The 24,225-nt window shown below is 41.3% G+C and overlaps 1 protein-coding gene and 1 pseudogene across 8 annotated transcripts in view; both read left to right on the top strand.

The window, feature by feature from the left end:
* The window catches only part of ARMC3 (armadillo repeat containing 3), a 91,428-nt gene that overhangs the window by 53,701 nt on the left and 13,502 nt on the right, over nt 1-24,225 (top strand). For 6 of the 8 annotated variants that reach the window (XM_073885560.1, XM_073885559.1, XM_073885561.1 and 3 more), the window contains 6 exons: nt 8,956-9,205; nt 12,756-12,892; nt 13,762-13,930; nt 16,509-16,606; nt 17,271-17,372; nt 17,799-17,906. In XM_073885560.1, the coding sequence (XP_073741661.1) occupies nt 8,956-9,205; nt 12,756-12,892; nt 13,762-13,930; nt 16,509-16,606; nt 17,271-17,372; nt 17,799-17,906 (864 nt within the window). The remainder of the gene's footprint in view (nt 1-8,955; nt 9,206-12,755; nt 12,893-13,761; nt 13,931-16,508; nt 16,607-17,270; nt 17,373-17,798; nt 17,907-24,225) is intronic. The other 2 variants (XM_073885562.1, XM_025891925.2) reach the window with 1 other exon arrangement.
* Nucleotides 10,966-11,046, top strand: LOC112839042 (U4 spliceosomal RNA; annotated as a pseudogene).

The following is a 24,225-nucleotide window of genomic DNA, read 5'->3' as shown; positions in this document are numbered from 1 at the left end:
CTTTGTTGTAAGATTCTACCTCCTTTGAATTAGAATGCTCACAATTTGAGCATCCTACAAGATAACTGAGTTAGTTTCATAACCTTTTAGGAAATTCAGTTTTGTATAAGGATGTTTTAAACTTTTGTATTAAGGATGATATCGCAAAGAATTTAAAGTGTTTATTTATTATTTTAAAAGGTTTCTGAAGTTAATCAAATAAATGGTAAGAGTCTTTGTGGTAAACTTAAAATTTATTCTTGTATTATTTCCATCCAAGTTTACTGAATGGATATTTTTCATTTCTTCTTGTTAGCACCTTGATTCCTTCTCTGCCTGATAGAATGTTGTTATAACACAGGCTATAGTAGGTTGGAAAAATCATACTGGATTTGAAGAAAGATATAGAGTGAAAAGCTGGATATTACAATAAAACAGGTTGATTCCATATCTCCATTTTGTGTTAGTTGTTGCCTAATCGACCTTCACAGTTTAAAATTTATTGGCTTCTAGTTTCGTGAGGCTGTGGGAATCCCATGAAATGTTCAATTAGAAAATTGTCTATGCTGCTTTTATTACCCAGAGAGCAGAGACTGACATTTGCATATTCTTATCTTAAAGTTTCTGGTACCCCTTTCAGGTTTGATTTCTTTTTTTTTTTTTTTTTTGAGATTTTATTTATTTATTTGACAGAGAGAGACAGTGAGAGAGGGAACACAAGCAGGGGGAGTGGGAGAAGGAGAAGCAGGCTTCCCACCGAGCAGGGAGCCCGATGCGGGGCCTGATCCCAGGACCCCGGGATCATGACCTGACCAGAGGCAGGCGCTTAACGACTGAGCCACGAAGACGCCCCTCAGGTTTGATTTCTAACATTACTGATTTTCATAGAAAATTTTCAAATTATTGTGTGATTTTTTTTCTCTCACACTCTCACTTTGAAGCAGTACTTAAAACCTACATAAATTCCATTTTTACTCATCCTTGACTTTTTATATTAGTCATTTTCTCTGATTTTTTTTTCCTCTCTGGAAATGGCCTTTATTGCTCACTGGCTGCGCCTAAATAGGAAAGACTTGGGTGGGACTCCTGAGGAAACTGTCCCAGCTCTAGCCCTGCGGGTGTTGGAGATTTGACCACTTCGCTGAAAAGTTGTCTGAAAATGAAAATTTCATACACACATGCAAATTTGGAAATACGATATTTTTCCATGGTCCAAAAAATCAAGATAGGATATAGGAAAATCTCTGCCTTGTGGCTCACTGAATATAGTAGACCGTGGTGATGGTGAGAACTGGCGTGTGTGGGCCAGGCTTTGAGCTAGGTACTTGAAATGGAATATATTATTAAATCCTCGAAGCAGTGCCGTGAGGCAGGGATAATTGTTAGGTCCACTCTGCAGATGAGGAAACAGAGGCACAGTCTTTGCCCAGGGTCATGGCAGTGGGGTGGACACGCCCCGAGGCAGTCTGCTATGCATAACCATAGGGAGTTTGCGGGAGTTGAAACTCCTAGTCTCCACTCCTGCAACTTTTCTCTCTCTCTGCCTCCTGCTTAGTATCTGAGTCTGAACTTCTGCACATCTTCACCAAAATGCTTTTCTTTGCTTTCCTGATCTCTGAATTCTTCCAGACTGGCCTGCCCAGTGCTCTTGGAACTCCAGTCGGCCCCTCTGAAGGGGTGAATCTTCATTTCCTCCTTTCCTTCCTAAATAATAAGGACCACTCCATTCCTCCCAGCTTCCTTTCCATTATCCTTCCTCTCCTTTCCCCTCCTTCTGTAAGGAGAATAAGGAAAAGGGAAAAAATATATCCATTGGTTAGTAAGAATTTCCCACTATGCTGCATATCAAACTGGCCCGCCTCATTTCTCATTCCCTGGATTTTTTTTTTTTTCCTAAAAAACACCATACTTTTTAAAGCTTCGGAGAGGGATGATTGTAAAAAAGGTTATAGACTAAAAGTCAGACCACCGGGGTTTTAATCCTGTGTTGGTTGATTGACTTGCCTCATGAGCAAGTCTTAGTCTCTCTAAATGTTATCTTTCTTAACTACAGAACAAAGAAAAGTGAGCCTAGATTATCTGTTATATTTTGTGCATCTGAGTAACTACCCTCTATCCAGTATCATAGGGAGTCTTGAGCACAACTTCCACTAGGAACTAGTTGGGATCACTCTTTACCACTTTTATCATTTTATCTCAGAGGTGAAAGGAGTTAAGAGTTTAGGTTTCTTTTGTAACTCTTTCTCCATTTCTTGGGGGTTCTTTATGTCTAGGCACTGTTCTAGGCTGCAGGGATACTGTGGGGAGCACATCGAAGGTTCCATCAGACCGCTGTCATGAAATCTACTTTTCACACAGGGAGTCGGACCATAGGGAGTAATTTTAAGACAGTAATTTGAGAAGAGATAACAGTATCAATTAAATAAAGCAGCACAATGTTCTAGAGAGGAGCATGCGTGACACCGGGTTGTGAAAGGGGTCAGGGAGGATGACATAAACCCCGTCCAAGACGGCCTCTCCAAAGAGGGGACATTAGAACTGACGAGAATAAGGCAGCCGGGCAAGTGCCAGGGGTTTTGATGTGCTGTCGCAAGAAAGCATGCAGCATCCTTATTCCTTAGTGAAGAAAATCAACAATGGTACCTCTAATTACTTTGGGATAGCGTCACTTGTCACATGCAGATACGTAAAGAGACTGATTTCCAGGCTAAATAGAAACATTCAGTAACTGCAAAAGCCAGTTATTATGAGTATTCCAACACCTTGACCATTATTCCTGTTTTATCAGGAGACAAGTCAGCCATGTAACATGAAGACGGTTGTTCTTTCCTGATGGCAGCTAGTTAATTATTGGCAGGCATTCCAGCTCTCAAAACAGAAGGTGGCATGTATGGAACTGAAGGATTGTGATTGAGCAGATAGGTCAATAAGGATTCCATGTCACTTGTAAGAAAATTACATTTGATCTCCCTAGACTTTGACTGCCTGCCTCATAACTGGTAACAAAAACCTGCATGCTGTTTGTGGAGGTGCTGGGTTAGCACGGACTAGTTAGTCTCTTTGCAACTGGACACGCTCTCTTTAGAAACCATGATGTCATAGCAACCGTAGCAGAAGAGCACACTCTGAAAGTCTCAAAATTATGCCACTGAGATACATCAATATGAGATAAACAATTAGGTCACATACTTTAAAAAAAAAATTTTTTTTTTTGCATTCTCCCTATTTTGCAATAGGATGTAAAACTGCATGCATTTGTTTTCCTGGCTGGGTTTTCCTTTAATAATTACATGCTACTTAAAAAACCCTTCTTTTTAAGCATTTGCCTACAGTTAATTGTGATCCTCTCCCTTAACTACTGATCAGCTTCTTTTAAATAATATTTCTTTCAAAGGAGAAAATTCTCTTGGTTACTTTTGTCAGCCATGGAGTTCGGCCAGAGTTGGGGGCCAACATCCCATTCTTCTGCCACTGCGGGGCTGGTCGCAGGGTCATGGTTGTTTTGGATGTAGTCAGAAATTGATCAATTTAACGAACACACTCGACTTCTTGGATCATTACTTTTGTTGAGAAATTGGCTGGAACGAGAGTCAGGAATCCTGTCACAGCATTCCAAATCTGGCTGTGACAACCAGGAGACCCGTTTATCATCCCAGCCAGCGCCCCATCCCCATGCACCTGTGTAGACTCACGGGCAGCTGACAAGGCTCACACATGTGCCCCCCGCGTCCGCTGCCTAAGCACCTCTCCTGACCACTTGCAGCGTGTCTGCCGCCAGTATGTCTTTCTTGGTGTGACAAACCTCGCCGAGACATATGAAAAGTCATGCTGGTGGGAATGGTTGTAATCACTGTTAACAAACAAGGTTCTGATTGCCAATATTACCATCTGTTCCATCGGGTTCCACATATTACCCTGTATGTGGGCTCTGTTAAACAGATTTCTGTACTGCCCAAGGTCACCCTTGAATCATGTAACCAGCCTTTGCAGATGGGTTAAATGTGAACCTCCGAAGTGCAACAAAGGTTTTCTGAGAAGTACCAAATAATGTCATCTGATGACGCGACCCAAATAGACAGAGTCGACTGTGTCTGCAAAGACAAAATAGGGACATCCTTTAGTATATAAATGGACATATCCCTAAGACGTGGTCTAAAGTGCAAGATGTCATTCCCTAAACTCTGTATAAAAATTGCTTCACTAAATAATTAGGGAAGTGTTGGGGATGGGGAGAGCAGCTGTAAGTGCTATAAGCAGAGATCTCAGTTGTATTGGGCCCTATGCCTTCTTCCAAACGTAAAGCTGAACTGGGTATTTTTCCCTCACCCTCTCTCGACTCCTGCGGGTTTTCTTCATCGCTCCCCTTGAGTGGAGTCAAGTCAATTTAAATATATTGATCTTCTCAGCACTGGGGATATAAATAAGACTCAAGCACTACCTCTAAGAAGTGGGGACCAGGTGTAGACATAGCAAGAGGAAGGTATGAGTAACAAGGAGAGGCGGGGATGGGCAAGAATGACCGCACACAAAGGGGCAGTTGAGCGGGTTTTGAAGGGTGAGCTACAGTTCCCCGGGGAAAGAGGTATGGATGGGTAGGACCGGGACTTTTGGGCAGAGAAAACATGAATGCAAAGACACACTCACATGAAATCACATAGTATTTTCAGTGAGCCGTAAACAGACACTATGTGTGCACAGTCATTGTATTTTTCTTTAACCATGTTCTTAGTGCCCCTGCTGTAAGTGCTTTTTCATTGTGGGGTTCAGGGATTTAACCAAAAAGCTTTGTGGTAAACTCCTTTCCACAACAAGCTTCTATAACATAGTATTTCAAGACTGTTGCCGTTCTGTGTGACCATTTGTGCCAAAACATCATTTTAAAAAATGTATATATGTTTAGCAAACAAATGATCTTGAGCTCATGAGGAAAAGAGACCTGGTATCTAGTTTGAGGGTCAAGGTACGCTTCCTTGAGGAAGAGGCATTTGTGCTGAGCTTGGCAAGGTGAATGGGAATTATCCGGGGGAAGAGTTCATCAGGAAGTAAGAACGGCAGGCGTATGGGAATACCCAGAGGTAAGCCAGAGCCTGGCCTGTTGCAGGTCGCAGAGAGGCCCAGAGCATAAAGCCACAGGGAGAGGTGAGGGGGCGTGGGCCGGTGGGGGGCAGGTGGGGTCATGCAGGGCCTTGGAGGCCATGTGGGAAATTTAGGGCTTCGTCCTGAGCAACGGGAAACCAGAAACATGTTAAGGAGGGGAGAAATCTGATGATGTGTATGATGTATATAATTATAATAATCTGATTATTATTTTAAAAGATCACTTTAGCTAAAAGTTGGAGAAAGAATCAGAGGGGTGGAGGAGAGACCTGTTAGAAGAGCACATCAGTTCACAAGGGATTGATGAACTGGATTAGATCGGAGAGATGGAGCTGGAGACAAGAGAGAGATTGGAGAAATAGGGAAGCCGAAAAGAGTTAGGACTTGGTAATAAATTGGACACACATGACTTGCCCAACTTCACTTCTGTTTACATATATCAAATGATATAAACAGATGTTTTTATACTTTCCCATATTTGGGTTTTTGTTAGTTTTTTGAACTCTTACTTGATTAAACTCCAACTGATGGAGGTTCACGATAGTAAGAATCAAAATATTTTTGGATTATCGTGATGACATATGGCCCTATAATTCTGGATTTTGTAACAAAGCAGTTTGACTTCTGTCCCATTCATTTGGATAATGCCATACTATCTAGGAAACGGAAATGTGTTTTTAAAATATGACAGGCTCCAGCCTGTGTACATATCAGACACAGGGAAAAATAAAACAGAATGTCTTGGGTTTGAAACACAAAATTAATGCAGTTCTTTTTTTTAAAAAAAAGTAAGTTCTGTGCTCTATTTCTAGAATGGAATTAGGTTTTCTTGGGTAAGAATAATAGCTTGATTTTTTTCCACCATAATAACTTAATCTTGGTTATGCTTTTCACACCTAACCAGACTGCACATAGCACATTATGGGCAGGTATGTACACACAATGCAAATCATTCTCCCAGCTGCATATGTACGATTTGTCTTTTGGTGCTGGCCGTTATGTTCAATTTAGTAAAAGCTATATTCCACGGTGTACTAGAATCTTCGGTTCCTTAACCAGCTAGGATTTTACGTACTTCTCTCTACTGGTTCATAAAGAGCACAGAAAAGAGCAGAAGGCAGAGATAGAAATGAACCAAGGCAAAATATGCCTTTGTCCAGGAGAGAGGAGGAAGCAAACCCAAGCACAAAGGCTGTGAGCAGAGGCACATCTGATGAAAATTCGGTATCTCGCAGCCCATTTTTTTTTTTAATAAATAAGATAAACTGAAATGACAAAGTGGGATCCTATGTATTCACTTAAATTTTCCAGAAAACCCCTGAAACATACAAAAGACACAGACCTGGAGAATGTACTGAGATGCACTTACCTATAATACTTGTAGTTTCTGTCACGGTTACAATGAAACACCTCCACTGTGTTCTCCTCCCTGATTATCCAGGATGTTTCAAAAGGTGAACCTTGTCGAAGGAAAAATCACTAAGTGACAAAGGCATCTTGCCTTCTAACTGAGGAATGTTTGCAATAATTACAAACTACAAAGTATTTTGGTTGAAGGGACTGATTGCGTTCAGTGCCTGAAAAATAAGTCAAAGAAATAAAATTATTTTTGAGCAGGTTTACGTCTCATATTAATTAGAAAATATGCATAATTTAAAATTCTTGCTGGCAGTTTTAAAAAATTGAATATTTCCACTCTAAGTAAAAATATGAGTAGTTTCTGAGAAATTAATATACTAGAGCCTCCAAATTTTTCCTTATTCATACGATCAAATGACCACCGTTTGATTAATGGTAGGAGAGAGAATTAAAAGTAAAAGTAAAATTATCTTAAGAGTGTTTATTTTGTCCTCTAGGAAAGGAGAGCAAGTTCTGGCCCTCCAGCTATCATAGTGAGATGCAGGCCCTTCCTACCAATATTTTTATAGAAACAAATTTTGGTTATGTGTCATCTAACCAAATTTTAAAGGGATGCCTTCCCAGGAAAAGAATGGGAGACACCACAAGAAGGATTAAATATATACCAAGGACTAGGGTATGGGAAGATATGGAACCAAACTCTGATTTTGCCTTCATATCAATACAGTGTGTTTTCTGGATGGATTTATTCAAACCAGGGTGGGAGGTGCCTTCAGGGTTAACACCAACGGAGTCCAGCGTTCCCCAGAGTGGCCGCCTTCATCATTTCATTCCGGCCCAGTTGCTGTTGTTCGGTCCACTTCAGAGCTACTCTGAGTGACAATCACAGCTTCCTTTCTCCTCCGGGACACTTCATTTACATTGTGCCCTCTCTCGGACAGTTGTGATAACCTGTGTTTTTGAGATTGTCACTTCTCCTTCACAATCAGCAAATTTAAGTGACTACCAAATTAAATTTAATTATCAGAATATTCATCAGAATACAGGGTGATGGGCTGAATCATATAGCCTCACTTGCTGTTTTCAGTTTTGGTTCTTAATATGATCTTAAGTGGAAAAAAATGTGTCAGATATAAACCTTAAAGGGATGTTCATATTATTGGAGTCTCAGGTATTTTTTTTTATTGTCTTGACTACCTCTATTCCCATGAAGATATAAATGGGTTTTTAACACAAAATTTGGGGTCTTCCTTTGAAACTAGGATGCTCTGTATAATCTTATGGCTTGGAACATCTCATATTTGAAAGAATTCCAAATATTAAAAAACATAATTGAATCATCTTCCTCTTATTAAAATGATCCCCTTTTTTATTTTCACTACTTTATGAGCTTTTTAAGTGATTAGAAAGCAAGTACTATAGAAAGTATGGCATTCTTTTTTTTTAAGATTTTATTTATTTATTTGACAGAGACAGATACAGCGAGAGAGGGAACACAAGCAGGGGGAGTGGGAGAGGGAGAAGCAGGCTTCCCACAGAGCAGGGAGCCCAATGTGGGGCCCGTTTCCAGGACCCCAGGATCATGACCTGAGCTGAAGGCAGATGCTTAATGACTGAGCCACCCAGGCACCCCAGTATGGTGTTCTTAAAAAGATGTGTAGGCTTATTACTTGTGAGACTATTAATATGTTTTATGGATAATCATGGTCTTTTTATAGCAGAAATAGGAAATTTAACACCTGAATATGCCTACATTACTAAAACTAGTTATTATGTCAACGTTAGGACTTTGATCTTTGATATTTAATTTGTAAAAGCAGCATTTATCTCCAAAATGTTTTGCTGGCTTCAAATCTGTTAACCTCTGCCTACAATTAACAACCTCATTTAAAGATGGGGAGGATGAGCTAAAGAGTTTTAACTTAAACCAGGAGCATCTCCCACTCACTCATTTCCCCTATTAAAAGTCTTGTTTTCCTAGGGCCACTTGGGTGGCTCAGTTGGGTTAAGCATCTGACTTTTGATTTTGGCTCAGGGCCTGAGCTCAGGGTTGTAAGATCAAGCCCCATGTCAGGCTCCATGCCCAGATTAAGATTAAGGTTCTCTCTCTCTCCCTCTCTTAAAAAATAAATAAGATAAAATAAAATAAAAATAAAGTTTTGTTTTCCTACTGGTTGAGAATATCTTAATCCGCTATCTTTGAATAGAATTCCTGTCTTTTAAGTATCACTGAGTTAAAAAAATGAACAGCTGTAGGAGAGTTTCTAAGAAGTAGCCATGCATTTTTCTATAACTACAAGCTGTAGAGGTAAGAAAAGGGTTATTTAAATTCATTCTTAACTGACATTTTCCCAGACTCCGCTTAAATCACTAGCACGACAAGTCTGGGTTCATTGCATTGTAAATTTCTTTCTAAAACCGTATTTATGTACTCATTTGTTTAATAAGCTCCGTTGTATACTCCAAAGACAATTTCTTGAACTCGGATGAATGACATTCATTTCTCCTCCATTTACCCAGTGCTGCTGCTGAAGCTGATGGTATTGATCCATTAATAAACATCCTGTCCAGTAAACGAGATGGAGCCATTTCCAACGCTGCTACAGTATTAGCAAACATGGCAATGCAGGAGCCCCTTCGTGTGAGCATACAGAACCACAATGTCATGCACGCCCTCATCAGCCCACTCCATTCTGCAAACACGATCGTGCAGAGCAAAGCGGCTCTCATGGTGGCTGCAACCGCATGCGATGTTGAGGCCCGGACAGAGGTGAGAGCTTTAATAACATCTGTTCTCTCATTTTTCTGGTCTCTACCTCTGGGTGGATTAATTTGAAACATTTTCAAGTGTTTGAACCTACCCATCATTTAGATCCTTTGAAATTGGTGCAACACTTCAACCATGGACTCTGGGTGATAATAATGTGTCAGTGTATGTTCATCAGTTGTAACAAATGTACCAGTCCGGCAGGGGATGTTGATAATGGGAAAGCTGCTCGTGTGTGGGGGCAGGGAGTATGGGAAATCTATGTACCTGCTGCTCAGTTTTGCTGTGAACCTAAAACTACTCTAAAAATTTAAATTATTAAATTGGTGCAACATTTGGAAAAGAAATTGGCATTACCTAGCAAAGAAGAGCATGTCCTATAATCCGGTATAATCCAGCCGTTCTGTTTCTAAGTTCTACAACTAAAATGGCCTCTTGCCTCTGTGCACCAGATGCATTGTTTATAATATCTAAACAACTGGAAACACACCAATTGTCTAGTTTTTTAAGAGAATGGGTAAATAAATTTGTGGTATATTCATAAAATGGAATTTCACATCAGTGAAAATGAAGGAACTATAGCTACAGACATCAATAGAGATGAATCTCAAGCCATGCTGAGCAAAATCAAATTGCAGAAGACTACAACCTATGATTCTGTTTATGTAGCACTCGTAAATACACAAATCTAAGCAATATATTGTTTAGATAAACATACGTGTACATTGCAACTCTAAAGGCAAAGGTAGAGAATGATTAACCCCAAATTCAAGAAATCCTCTTGGGGAATCAAGGGAGTGGATGTAACTGAGAGGAAAAAACAGGGGCTCAAGGTCATTTAAATTTGTCATTTCTTAAGCTGAGCGGTAGACAAACAGGCGTGCCTTTACTATAGTGTGTTACATTATACACATGGGTTCCACATACTCCTGTGTTCCTTGTATATTTCAAAGTTTTAAAACATAGAATTGCATTTTTTTTTACAAGTGTATCATATAAAAGTGTCTTTGGTTCTATTCAAAAAGGTAATGTAAACCTACAAACATCCTTTTTTCTCCTGCTTTTGTCATATTTACTTGTCACGGAGCACTCATCAAACAGCCTAGGGCTTTGTTCCTCTCCTGCCAATATAAATAACAACAGCTAATGCTTACTGAGCACTTACTAGGCAGTGGGCACTGTGCTAAGCACTCCATAAGCTTTTAAGCCTCGGGCTCGATCCCACCACCCAAGACATCCCGACCTGAGCTGAAACCAAGAACTGGACGCCCAACTGGCTGAGCCGCCCAGGCACCCCAAGACTACCAGATGTTTATTTACCATCTACTTTGTGTCAGACACTATGCTAGGCTTCGGCAACACAGCGATCAAAGCGTTTTGGTCCTACCTTGATGCAGTCTGCAGAATAGTCCGTCTCTTTCCAGGAATATTGCAGCTCAGTCTCCTGCTCTCCCTACGCCTGCCACCCCTGCTTCCCACACTGCCTCCAGACTGATCTTTCAAATATACGACCCTCATCACGTCATTGCAAGTCCCCAGTGGCACGCCATTGCCCCAGAGGAAAAGTTGAGCTGCTTAGCGTGATCTGCATGGGCTCCCAATGACCCACACCTACCCACCTGTGCCTGAAGCCTCTTCCCAGGCCTAACTCCATACTCCAGAAATACCATACCATTTGTAATTCTGTCCGTAATGCTCTGTTCTCTTATTTATATGTCTTTGATTTCTCCGCTTGGAAAACTATTCTCACTTTTGTCCAGCTGAGCTTTGCGCAGTGGCAGTATCGTAGCCAGTGAGGTTTATCCGAGGCGCGATTATTGCTAATTGAAAACTTTTGTCCAGCTGATAAAATCGCACTTCTTCAAAACCCATGTCAGCCATTCTGTCTTCCATGAGGCCTTTCTTCAGCCCTCAAGCTGGGGAGCGTCCTCCTCTATGCTTCCCTTACACCCTATGTATGCTTCCTTGTCTTCTGCTTTGCATATATGGTTGAGGCCTTAGGGAAAGGACCTGAGAGGTTTTTTTCCCTGTGTCCATGCCATTAATAGATATCTGGCACAGAGTGCATACTTACTAAACAGTCATTAAATGAATGGGTAAATGAATGAAGGAATTAATAAATGAATTAGATCTTTTCCAAAAGAACACATGGAGTTAGACTATCTTGTATTATACTCAGAAATAAAGATGTTCAGAAATTTGACTTGCTAAAGCCTAAGATGCTTCAAGTAAACTTTTTAAAGCTGTAATGTTACAAGTACTAAAGTGTGATCCCTGAGAAGAAAATGTCACTGGACATTGACGGAAAATGACTGAATCTGAATCAAGTGGATCATACCCCATAAGGGCTTTTGTCTTCAGATACTACACATAGAAACCGGTAGAATATTCTTTTTTTGTCCTCTAGGTTCAGATGATAGAGTATTGCATTTCAGGCAATATGACAAGAGCTCTGTCAAATCTTTTTTTTTTTTTTTTTCGGATTGGAATGATTTTATCCATGAATAATTACTTTATTACTTGAATTTCCTTTAACGATGTAATTTATGTGGTTCTGTCCAATTCTCTTCTTATTCTTTTTTATCTCTTCCTCACTCCTTGGAGAATTGAAGAGAAGACACTGTGCAGCAATAACAAAAATTGGTCTTTTTCTAGGGCATTGCTATGGTACTGCTTTGTCCACCCTGATGATTTGGTGGTGGTGTCCAGTGACATGGGTAGCATGTCACTGTATCAATTCCTCCTGCCCAGCCTTGGGGACCGGATTCATTCCCTATTACTGTTGTAACAAATGACCACAACACTGTGGCTTAAAGTAATAGAAATCCGTTATTGTATAGTATAGGAGGTCAGAAGTCTGAAAACAGGTCTTACGGGTTAAAATCAAGGTGTTGGCAGAGCTATGTTCCTTTGGGAGACTTTGAGGGAAAATTTGCCCTTTCTAGCTTTTACCATCCACCTCCATCCCTTCTGTGGCCCCTTCCTCCATCTTCAAAGGGTATTACTCCAATCTCTGCTTCTACACGGCTCCTTTCTTGGCTCCAGGCACCCATATCTCTGTCTTATAAGGACCCTGGTAATTAAATTGGGCCCACCTGATTATCTGGGACAATCTCCCCATCTCAAACTTATTAACATGTCACATCTGCAAAATCCCTTCCAGGGAAAAGGACACCTTTGGGGGACCATCATTCTGTCTACCATAGGGCCAAATGAACAGTCAGTGTTGAGGAGCAGAATGAATGAGCACAGGGAGCAAGAAGACAGGCTCTCAGTCCCCCTCCCATGCAAGGTCACAGTGACCTCCATGCAAAGTCACAGTGGCCTCCCTCGGTTATTTGCCTGTGGCCTCCTCTTGACCTTGAACAGAAATCTGGGCTCCTGTCTTTAAGGTTTTGTAATAGACTGCTTTCCCCTGGATGTAATAAATCTAAATATCCTAAAATGTTCTTACATAGTTAAAATCGTTTAACAATCAAATGAGATTTAAAAAAAAAAATCAGCATTTATATTCTGTACTCCCAACGTGTAAACTTTTGGTTTCCATGTTCAGTTAAGAAATTCAGGCGGCCTGGAGCCGCTGGTGGAGCTCCTGCGCTCTAAGAATGCAGAAGTGAGAAGGCACGCCAGCTGGGCCGTGATGGTCTGCGCCAACGATGAGCTGATGGCTGTTGAATTATGCAGGCTTGGGTGAGTGGAGCTGCCTCGAGTCTCTGGCTCAGATGAAGAGCAGAAGTTGAAGGAGCACACTCTTTGGGCTCAAGCAAGGAAGGTCAGGCAGAGTCCACACTCCCGCTCACAGGAGTTAATCTCACAGGCTGCCGAGCCCTCGGGAGCTGTGACTGGCTCAGCGGACCTTCCCTAAGAAGGGACAGCCTGGCGGGGCGTGGGGGGGGTCCCCTCCCATTCCCCCCACCTGGAGATCTCCCCAGCACCCTTACAAAACCATCTTTACTGTCTCCTATCCACCTTTTCAACCTGATCAATGCCTCTCTTTCCCTCCCCTCTGCTACTGCTAAACAGCAACTCTGTCTTTCCACTTTTGAAGCGAAAATGAAATGGGTGAGCCATGACTGCATCTACTTTTTCCCCCACCTCCACCCAAACTTCTCCGTCAGAATTAGGCATTTAACCCACCCCACTAAAGCAGGTCCTCCAGCTGTGGCAGATGAGCGAGTTGCCTTAGCGTACTGGCAAATAGGGTTTTACGGGTCCACTGATGGGCTCACCCTATTTCTAACCATCTCTGTGTTTGTGCATATTGCCTGGTTAGCTGAAAGAGTTGGAGCCCAATACTAATTTTGCTTTAAATGAAGAATTTTTTCCACCCTCAAAGTGTCCTTTTCAGCTGTTTGAATATGAGTCACTACATGTGAATCAGTCACAAGGACTGATTCATCTTCACAATTCTGTCAGTATTACTTTATCTAAAAGGGTGAGATGTCTTTAACCTTTCCATCTCAATTCTTCATTCAGGGTCTTGGCTTGGTATATAAATGAGAACTTAATATTGGATTGCTTGTTTAAAGCAAATAATGCTTTTTTTCTTGTATTGACAGGGCTTTAGATATCCTTGAAGAAGTTAATCTATCAGTAAGTCGAAAAAATAAATTCAGTGAGGCAGCTTATAACAAATTGCTCAACAACTACCTGTCCCTGAAATACAGCCTGACTGGCTATTTGTCATCAAGTAACATAATTAGTGACGGATTCTATGATTATGGTCAGGTAAGTGACAGCATTAATTTGTATTTTAGTATGTACGATCATTTCTTCTTTAGTCACAGTGCCATTACATTGCAATTTTTTAACCACCTCACAGAATGTATATTTTTATAGGCAGAAACTTGGGAATCAGAGCTTTATTCTTAACTTTGGCTGTCAGATCTTGCATTTGTGTACAGTTTTAACTAGAATCTGATTATTTGTAGTAGAATCAGCTTGCTGAGGCTACTCTCAAGTTTCAGGGAAGATATAAAAGAAGGAGCATTTTCTGTTCTATTAATTCCAGGGTTCAGTGTTAGTGATAAGGATAGAAGTATGAGTGTTTCATTTTATTATAATCTAATTGAAATGAGCCAAATTGTAATACCAAATTTTAAAATATAATATAGAAGACCGTCATTTAAGCTGCATTTCTGACTATGATTTTAAAAACAGTATACAGTGTGATTCAGGGTTAATGTCAAGAGAAAGGGGAAGCTAAAAATTAGAATCTTAAGGGCTTTTTGGCACTGCTGCTTAAGCCAGCATTTTCCTTTCTTCTGGAAACCAAGAGCAATAAGGAGAACAGGAAAACAATTTTTAAATCTACAAATGCCACTTTAGGCAAATCTAGGAAACAGATATGATCCACAGACTTCATTAAGAAAAATGTAGGAGTTACCGAAAATCCCTGAGATCAGGCAGAAGGGGTGCAGGAGGAAGAAAGAAAAGGGGGAAGAAAATAAGCCCAGAGAGGGACAAGCAGCTAGTGGTGCCGGTCTCAGAAAGTGCCATCCCTGCCTCAGGTGAAGGGAGAGCTCAGAAGTGCAAAAGCCAAATGCTCTGTTTGCCGGGCAGGTGCAGGACCCGAGGCCCTGGGTCAGGCAAGGCTAGGAGCAAAAGCCAGTTTGGACCAGTTTGACTCAAAAAAGCAGAGGAGATAGGGCCATGAAAGAATCACATAGCTGAACCGTATTTGCAGGAAACACTCTATCATGGTAACCGAATCGGAGACATTTTTAAATTTTTTTATTCTTTTAAAGTAATCTCTACCACATGGGGCTCGAACTCACCACTCTGAGATCAAGAGTCACATGCTCTACCGGCAGAGCCAGGGAGGTGCCCCTAGAGACATTTTTTTTTTAAAAGATTTTATTTATTTATTTGTCAGAGGGAAAGAGAGAGCACAAGCAGGGGGAGCGGCAGGGAGAGGGAGAAGCAGGCTTCCCGCTGAGCAGGGAGTCCGACACAGGACTCAATCCCAGGTCCCTGGGATCATGACCTGAGCCAAAGGCAGACGCTTAACTGACTGAGCTACCCAGGCGTCCCCAGACATTTTGAATAATGAAAAATGACTAGCCTAAAACCTGACTCCTGCTCTTCTTTCTGCTTTCCCCGGCTGCCACTGCCCCCATACCTATCATAAGACACACACACACACACACACACACACACACACACACCACTGAGAAATCACCGCTCCAAGAAAGCCCATCTCATTCAGTGAATTCAGAGAATTCTCTGATTCCTTCATTCAGTAAATATTAAGTTTCAAATATTGTAGGTTTGACGATCTCAATAAATAAAAGACCTAGATCTCTACTTTCACCACCCCAGTGAGAAGAAATAGACAATAAACAGTAAACATGACAAATAATTTGTATCATATGATCAAAATGACTGGAGCTTTTGGGGGAAAAGTAGAGCAGAGGCAGGATAAGGGGGTTCTGCAGTGCTGCGTGGGTACTGGAGTTGATGTTCATCGTGATTTTAGAAATCACAGGTCAGGGGGGCCTCACAGAGAGGAATTCCCCTCTCTGTGAGCCAAAGCCAGAAGGTTGGGGGACTTAGCCGTGGGGATGGCTGGGGGAAGAGCTTTCCAGGCAGAGGAATATGCATGCCTGGCATATTTAAAAAAACAGCAAGGTCAGTGTTGCCGTAGCCGAGTGAACCAAGGGGCAGACTGGTAAGGACTGAATCAGAGAGGTAGAGACCAGATCATGTAAGTCTTGTAGACCATCGGAAGAATTTGGGCCTTTATTCTGAATGAAGTAGGAAAACTTGGCAGAGTTGTGGGCAGAAAAATAACATAATCTGTCTGATTTTTAAAGGATCCTGAAAAGTATCTTGGACGAGAGAGGGATCTAACTGTAAAACGACTGGGAAAAGACCCCAGAAGGTGGTATGGTCTAACCCCCCTCAGCAGGCTGGTAAAATTGCTAATATAGGACCTGGACTAACCTATTTTTACATATCCTCACAACATTTGTAGTCATCTGTTGAGTAATCAGTTACTCTTACAGACAACAAATTCTCCCTTATATATACATTGCATACATTGCAAACTCCCTTATGTTTACATTGCAAACTCACCTACTTTTGGGGGACAAACTGATAAGTATGGTATGAAACGGCTGAGAGTATAAAGCAATACAGATTGTGGGGGAACTGCAGGCAAGATGCCCACAAGTTCAAGTTCCTCTTTTTAACTGCATATGTGTGTGCGAAATTACATTACTTCAAACAGCTGAGAACATCAGTATTCATTTAAAACAATATAATCCATGCGGATATTACTTTTTCTTTGTTAAACTATCTGTAGATAAATCCCGGCACCAAACTTTTGCCTTTGAAGGATCTCTGCTTACAAGAGCCAAGTGATCTACGTGCTGTACTCTTAGTTAACAGTAAATCTGACGTGTGAGTCCCTTGGGGGAGGAGGGATGCGGGGAAGCGCATAATGATTTTTGTCTGTACATCATCGCATGAATATATAAGATTCCCAGACAGTATCTTTTTGCCCCCCTGTATTTGGCATCACCCTGAAAATGAACACCAGTCCATAAACTCATAGCCTGACATAGTAAAGGCCATGAAATCACCACCAACGTGGTTTTTCCTTTGATTCCCTTTTACCGCTCAATTCCAGATGTATTTCTGTAGTCAGTGCTGGTAACATGAAGTAATTGAAGGAAGTGTAAGCAGATAGGAGCAAACCAAAACGAATTATGTTTACAGGACTCTAACTGCTGCCCAGAGTTTTGTTTTGTTTTACTATAAAATAAGAAGTAAATAATACAGCTAAAAATTAAAGCTTCAAAATGCTTCCTTAAAATGGTCATGATACCTGTATATCTGTCATGATTTATTTTATGTGATGTATTTTATAAAAATATTTCCAGTTCCAGTTCATGAACAATATTCTTTTTGTCTTACCTTCACCTCTCCTTTATGTTTTCATTCTATCACTGTTAAAAGTCATCTCCAATTATGATTTTCTGGAAAAAAAATCTGTTTTGTAGGACAAATCCAATATTGACAAAGTATTTTAACTTGTATATAATTCAAATATGTAAAATTTTAGTTCTCCACCTCCATCTATGGAAGATAAGTCATCAGATATTGGTTATGGACGGAGTATTTCTTCCTCATCTTCTTTAAGAAGAGCAAGTAAAGAAAAGACAAAGTAAGAAAATGGTATTTTGTCTGTACTCAAATAATTCTCCCCTCAACCTGGGAGTAAGAACAAATTTAGGTTTTAGATTAGGGCAGCTTAATTCTTTTCATTCTTCTAGTACTATAATTTCATAATTGCCTTTTTAAATTGCTGTGGAAAAGATCTCTGGGAAAAGTAGGCTTTCTGTGCTATTTGCTGTGACTCTCCAGTGAGCCCTCAAGCACAGGACTTAGGAGCTGTGAGCCGGCTTTGTTCGATTTTCTGTAGATGGAGTCATGCCTGGTGCCCAGCTTCACATCGGGGAAGGGAGCCCAGGCACATCATGGCAAAGAAAATGCCTTCTAAATGACGAAATGCCTTGCAAATGTAATGTTTTATTATTTCTCATATGATTGAAATCGATGATGAATTTTTCCTTGTCCTAAGAACAAATAGTTTTCATTTTAGTACTGGATTTGGATCTCCCACAGAAGACAAATCGGAACCTACTTCTGGACGAAATACTGCTCTTAGCAAAAGCACCACGAAGGAGAAAGGATCAAGGTAGGAAATGTAGGACTGTCTTCTTTTCCTAAGGATAGTCATCTGAGGTTTTGATTCCACACCAAAGTTGGTGAACGGAAGGGGTGGCCTTTAAATAGGAAACATTTCTTACCGAATCAGGATGTCGGTTCCGAGGGGAGACTCATGAAATGTGATTAACAAGTCACTTCATTTTTGCCTCTTGCAATCTCTTGAAAACTTAACCAGAGGGAATTGCTTCTCCTGCCTCTGGGTGAGAACTCAGGGCACTCTGATCAACTATACAGTCCTACAGACACTTGAATTCGAAAACAGCAACAGTAGTCTCTAGCCAGTCATTTAAAAGTCCAACCCTGGGTCATGATCAAGGTAGAGTGACCCCCTGCCCTCCCCCGGCGGCTGCCCTTGCGGGTGGTGAGCTCCACACGCTGGAGCGCGGTCCAGGCCCTCTCCGCCTTGTGCTTCTACCCCGCCTCCCCCCTGCTGGCCCAGAGAAACCTCTGACCCCTCAGGAGGCAGCGAGAGGAGGAAAGGGAAATAGGACCCAGCTCTTAACTTGATGGAACAATTACAATGTGGTTTCATGCTTTTTAGGCCTAGCATGTTTTAAACATGCTTTCCGTATGTTTACGTATTTTTAAACCCATGATTTCTCTAATGAGCACTTTCGTGGATTCCTCAAAAACCCATGTGGACCTCTTGCCACACTCCGTGACCCTTTAATTATTGTTGACTTAAGCCCTTCCGAACCACTGTGGTATCGGAGGCTGTCTGGCAGGCATTTCGAGCGTCTGCTCTCTAAACTGAGACCGCCCCCTAGGCCTCCCAAGGTCTGGGCGGCGGTTTGCTCTCCTCAGACCTCAGAGCGGCTGTTTCCCTAGTTCTGACTTCCTTCTCTGTAGCCAGTGTCCTTTGCTGCTCTTCTCATCTCAGCTTCTTAACTGCTCCTATTGTTCCAGGAATGATATTTTTTGCCCTTCCCTCCCCTCCCTTCCCTTTCACCCGTCTCCTCCCCACCCCTCCCCTCCCCTCCCTATCCTGCCCCCCACCCCACACCTTCTCTTCCTGTCTTTCTTTTCCTCCTTTGGCTTCTCTGTGCTTCACCTCTACTGCATGGAGAGCTCCTTGAGGACACGAACATGTTCTGATTTGAGGAATTTCTCTTCCCATCCCTAGTGTTTAGCCCAGGGCTTGGTGGGCATACAGAGGCATTCATGTGTATTCAAGAGAATAGAAATCTGAACGGTTGCAGGAAAAGGTTATTTTTGACAAGGTCCACCCTTATAAACTGTGTGTCTGAGCAAGTTGGTTTCCTTCTCTTTGCCTGAGTCTCCTCATCAGTAAAATGAACAGAACATAGGGTATGGTGAGGAGTAAAGAAATTAGCACGTAGAAAGTGCATAGAGCAGTGCCTGGCACAAAGTAGACGCTCAACAAGTGTTAGTACTGTTCTACGAAACAGTTGCAAGGAGCCCAAATGCACTCAACCCTTGCAGGGATATAGAGGAGTCTCCAGAGTCCAACGCAGGAAATGCCGCCATCCCCTAAGGACTGGAGCTCGGGTGAAGTCCATAACTGTAGGATCTCTGTCTCTCCCTCTCTTTTTCTCTCTCCACATGCGGGTATCTTATTTACAGATGCTTTGTTATCCTCCTTGACTTTCTTTTGATTACTGCTTCACCCATAACCGTGGCTTATATGTGACTTTGGTTTGCCATGGGACAAATCTGGCTCCGATTCCAAGCAAACTTGCAGTTCTAAAGCATATTTGTGCATATTCAAGTGCGTATTTGTCAGAGAGACCATCTTACTGTCATAGGCCAAAGTACTGGCTGGCTTTGAGGCAGGTGTCTCCCTTTGGTCTACCCAGCCATGGCCCTGGGGAAGAATCGACCTTCTGCCCCCTTGATAAAGGGGAGGGTAGGCCACTTGTCTGATGGGTGACCATTACACACATATCGTACTTACCATCATCAATCAAAGCGTATTTTCCCCTCTGGTACCTCTGATACCACATCAGCTTTAATCTTTGGTGATTCTGCTATTCTTGACAGAATATCATCTTATTTTTCTTACAACTTAGTCTGGTTCTTTCCTAAATCTTTTGGAGGAGAGTAGGCAGTCCTACTGGGTTGAAAGTTATTTTGTGTACTTGTAAATATCAAAATGCTGATCTTCAGGGAGGCAGAAAAAGGGGGGGGAAACAAATCATGAGAGACAAGATCTTAACTATAGAGAACAGAGGGTTGATGGAGGGAGGAGGGGGTGGGGGTGGGCTAGATGGGGGATGGGGATGAAGGAGGGCACTTGTTATGACGAGCACTGCCTGTTGCAGGTAAATGTTCAGAGCACTGAACTCTACTCCTGAAACCAATATTGAACTGTATGTCAACTAACTAGAATTTAAATAAATTTTTAAAAGTGCTGATCTTCAGATAGCCGTGGGTTTTTAATTACAATATATGATAGTTTGGTTTTTCTGTACTACTTGGAAGCACTCACATCTTTATCTCATTTGATCCATACCTTCTTCTTCTATGGATAAGTCCCCTCTTTTTTGGCCCTTTTTGCTATATCCTATCTACCCATCACAACTACCTTACATGTTGACATGCCCCAGGATTCTTCATTTACTCCCTTTCTCACTCTCCGTGGTTTTAGCTACTGCTGACAGGTATATACGGCCCTCCTGAGTCCAGTCTGCTCTCTCCTGCTACCCTGTAAACAATGTGTTCTAAATGAAACTCATTGTTCCCCCAACTCCCAAACCTCCTCCTGTCTTCCCTAAGCTGATGAATGTTACCCTCTTCCCCTGCAAGTGCTCAAGCCTAGGAATTGTCTTGAAGTCCTTCTTCTTTCCTCCCTACACCGAATGAGTCTCAGTCCTGTGCACTAGATGTCTTCAGTGTCTCGTAAGTCATGGTTTCCCTCCATTTTCAGCTTTACCTCCCCAGTTCAGGCCTTTGTATTATATCTCAAGACACTGACCTCTTTATTGTAAGATTCTTCTGCCTTTGTATAGCCCTCCACAAACCCATCGTCCATGCTACCCCTGAGAGTTACCTTCCCAAAATGAAAGGCTGATGATATTACTCTGCCTAAAGCAACGATTCCCTGTCTTCCTCCAGATGAAGTCCAAACAGCAACCATGGCATCCTCTGTAAGAGTCTTACATGTCTTATATGCATAACAAATTCCTACTCTTCTTCATTCTCTTTATACATTTCGTTTTTGTGAGCCATTCCCTGGTCACCCCAGGTTAGGTATTCTCTTTGCATTCACTCCTTCATGGATTCAAATAATCTTACATATAACCTGAACTGCTTGGTGTTGATCTATTTGTCTTTCTTACTAAGCAATGGATTACTTGAGACCTGGGACCAGGTCTTTTTCATTTTTATAGTCATAAAGCCTAGAATAATATCATGAACACCAGAGACAGTAAAGAAACATTTATGGTTTAAGTATTCACAAATTATTTAAAATACTGAATGCTGGTTGCTGAAAGGAATAGAGGTTTGACTCCCTCCTAATATGCCCCAGGAGAATAAGTAAACAAATGAAGATAATTATTTCTTCTCATACCATTTCCATTCTCCTCCTTGTCCCTGCATTTTCTCCCCACTTGAAGATAAACCCTGATGTACTCCCAACATTCAAGCAGATTGTTAGCATGATGGAGAACACACATTTTGCATCCAGACAAAACCGGTACTTGGTTTTCTTATCTCTAAAATGGAAATGATTCCTCCCTACAGAGGTGCTGTGAGAGTAAGTGAAACAATGTTTGCCCAGTGCCGAAACCACTGCCTTGCATACTTAAGTGATCAGTGTATGTCCAGTCCTTTACCCCTCCTTAGTCCTGGGTCCGCTGGGGGGATAGATTGGTCATAATCTTGTTGCCCTGCTGTCTGCCTTTCGATAAACCCTTCTTGTCTTGTGACTATTAGTCCTTTGGATCCCTGGAGATAGAGGAAAACATTTTAACTCTATTCATCTGAGAATGTCATAGAGAATGTTTAATATTAACAAAAAGTTACTGAGAGATACTGACAAAGAATGATGAGCCATCTTGGACCACAAAGTGGCTAAATTCTTGAAAAGAAGAAGAGAGAAAGGATGGGAAACAAGCAAATCAATTATGTGTGTGGGGTGGCCTAATATGGACAAGGAAAGAATGATTTTTCTCTTTCACCTCATGAATATTGTCACCGTATGCTACATGAATTAAAATCCTAAAGCAACAGGCTCTCACTGGGTGACCAGTAATCAGATTATTTTTGTGTGTGAAGGTTTCTGTTGTCTCCTTTGTGGGAAAACACTCATGGGAGAGGTGATTAGTTTCCTTTCTATCCAGCTACCATCTTGATACTTTCCTAGGCTTCACTGAGGCCAACAAATCTAATATGTCCTCTAAAGCTTTTCTTTATAAAGACCATTTCCCTTACGATAACCATTTACTGTACCTATCTGTAAATGTATTGTAAGTTCTATGTGTACTGTACTTTGTATTCAGACCAACTTTCATAAATATTTAAGTTGACTGTGCATGAGTTTATTATACACACTTAAAAGTTTATTGCTTTCCTGTCTCTATTTTGTTTCCTTCCAGTCTGTTCATCTCTGGAGTCTTTTAGAAATTTACAACATGTACTTAAACATTTCTGCTGTTCAGTCTTAATCTTCATCATAATGACTTCCTAAAACATTTTTATTTTTAAAATAATTTCCCTTAAGCCCTTCTTTTTAACCTTAGCTTAGCCATTTTTTCTCTTCCCCCCAAATCTTTACTGACTGCAAAAGTTTCTCAGAAATAGATACTGTCTCTTAATCACACTTAACATCTTAATCACATTTAAATACCTTCTCACCTTCTTTTCTTGAAATCACTCATTCATTCAGCAAATACTTACTGTGCTAGGTGCTAGGAGCTGTTCTAGTGTTAGAGATAGAGCAGTGAACAAAATCTCTGTTTTCAAAGAGCTTACCTACTGGGACATTGACAAATAACAAAATAAACTACACACACACACGCACACACGCGCACACACACACATGCACATGCATCCTTCTAAGCCCAGAATACATTGTGTGTCCACCCTGTATGATACTCTCTTCTCGTTCTTTTGGAATAGAATAGGTGGAACAGGACACCCAGTTGGGATAGATTTCTGGAACATCTTGAGTTTCTTATTTTTATCACTCATGTGGAATTTATCGAATGCTACCAGGCATGATGATTATTTTCCATAGACCAAAATCTTCCCACCTAAATTAAAACCCCATGTGGGCCGGATTCATGACTTACATTGCTCCCAGCAGCCTTGCCTTCTAATTTATTTGTTCAAATAGTTGATGGTGTCAAAAAGGAGCAAGTGATTAAACTTTGAAAATGTCAATACACAATTTGGAGCCAGACAAATCTCTCTACTTAGCTGCCTACCTTCTCATCCACCTATGAACAATAGAAAATATCCTTATTGTTTCGGGTTCCCACAGTAAGTCTCTGTTTTCTGAGGTAGTTTGGTTCAAGCCTCTGTAAGAAAGTTAAAAGTTCTGCTATCTTTAATCACAAATTGATGTTCTTTCTGAGGGTTAATTTTACGAGCGTTATTTTTGTAATTTCTGAGCACTTGTTCCAATATTAGAAATGAAATTCCTTCAAGCATTAAAGCCCTTATTAACACAACTGGGCAAACTTCATGGGAAAGAGGTCCAGATGAAATACTTCTATATACAGCAGCAGAAAACTACAGCTCAGGAGCTCCAGTAAATTATCCCTTTTTAATACTCAATAAGATTGCCCTCCGTGATGCACTTAGCCCTACGTGCTGGCTGGCATCTTCTGTGTGCCAAATGATTCCTTCTCCCGGCAGCACACTCAGTGAGAAATACACGTGCTTTGTTTTACAGGTGTCTCTGAGTCAGACTGTCAAATATTATAAAGCTACCCTGTAACTTTAGGAATAGGTAAACTTAATATGCTTCCTGCCATTCTAATTGACCTTTCCAGTGGTAGTTCCCAGTTCACAAAAATCTTACTCTGGGTGTGAGGATGTTCCATTTACAAAAAAGAAGAAAGGTGTTTAGATGGTAGAGCTGGGAAATACTAATTTTTGCTTAGAGATTTTACCGTAATATATGGTGAGTACATTTCATACATGATTAAGCTCTCTCCTTTACTTAGCTACAGTCAATAGAATATTGAATTAGAAAATCTAAAACTTGGGGCTCCTGGGTGGCTCAGTCAGTTAAGCATCTGCCTTCGACTTGGGTCATGATTCCAGGGTCCTGGGATCAGGCCCTGCATCGGGCTCTCTGCTCAGTGGGGAGTCTGCTT

This window comes from Callorhinus ursinus, unplaced genomic scaffold (assembly GCF_003265705.2).
Source record: "Callorhinus ursinus isolate GAN/ISIS: 27379988/994484 unplaced genomic scaffold, GSC_fseal_2.0 scaffold63, whole genome shotgun sequence".
NCBI classification, from domain to species: domain Eukaryota; kingdom Metazoa; phylum Chordata; class Mammalia; order Carnivora; family Otariidae; genus Callorhinus; species Callorhinus ursinus.
Note: the sequence above shows the minus strand (reverse complement) of the source record. Positions and strands in the feature narration are given on the sequence as shown.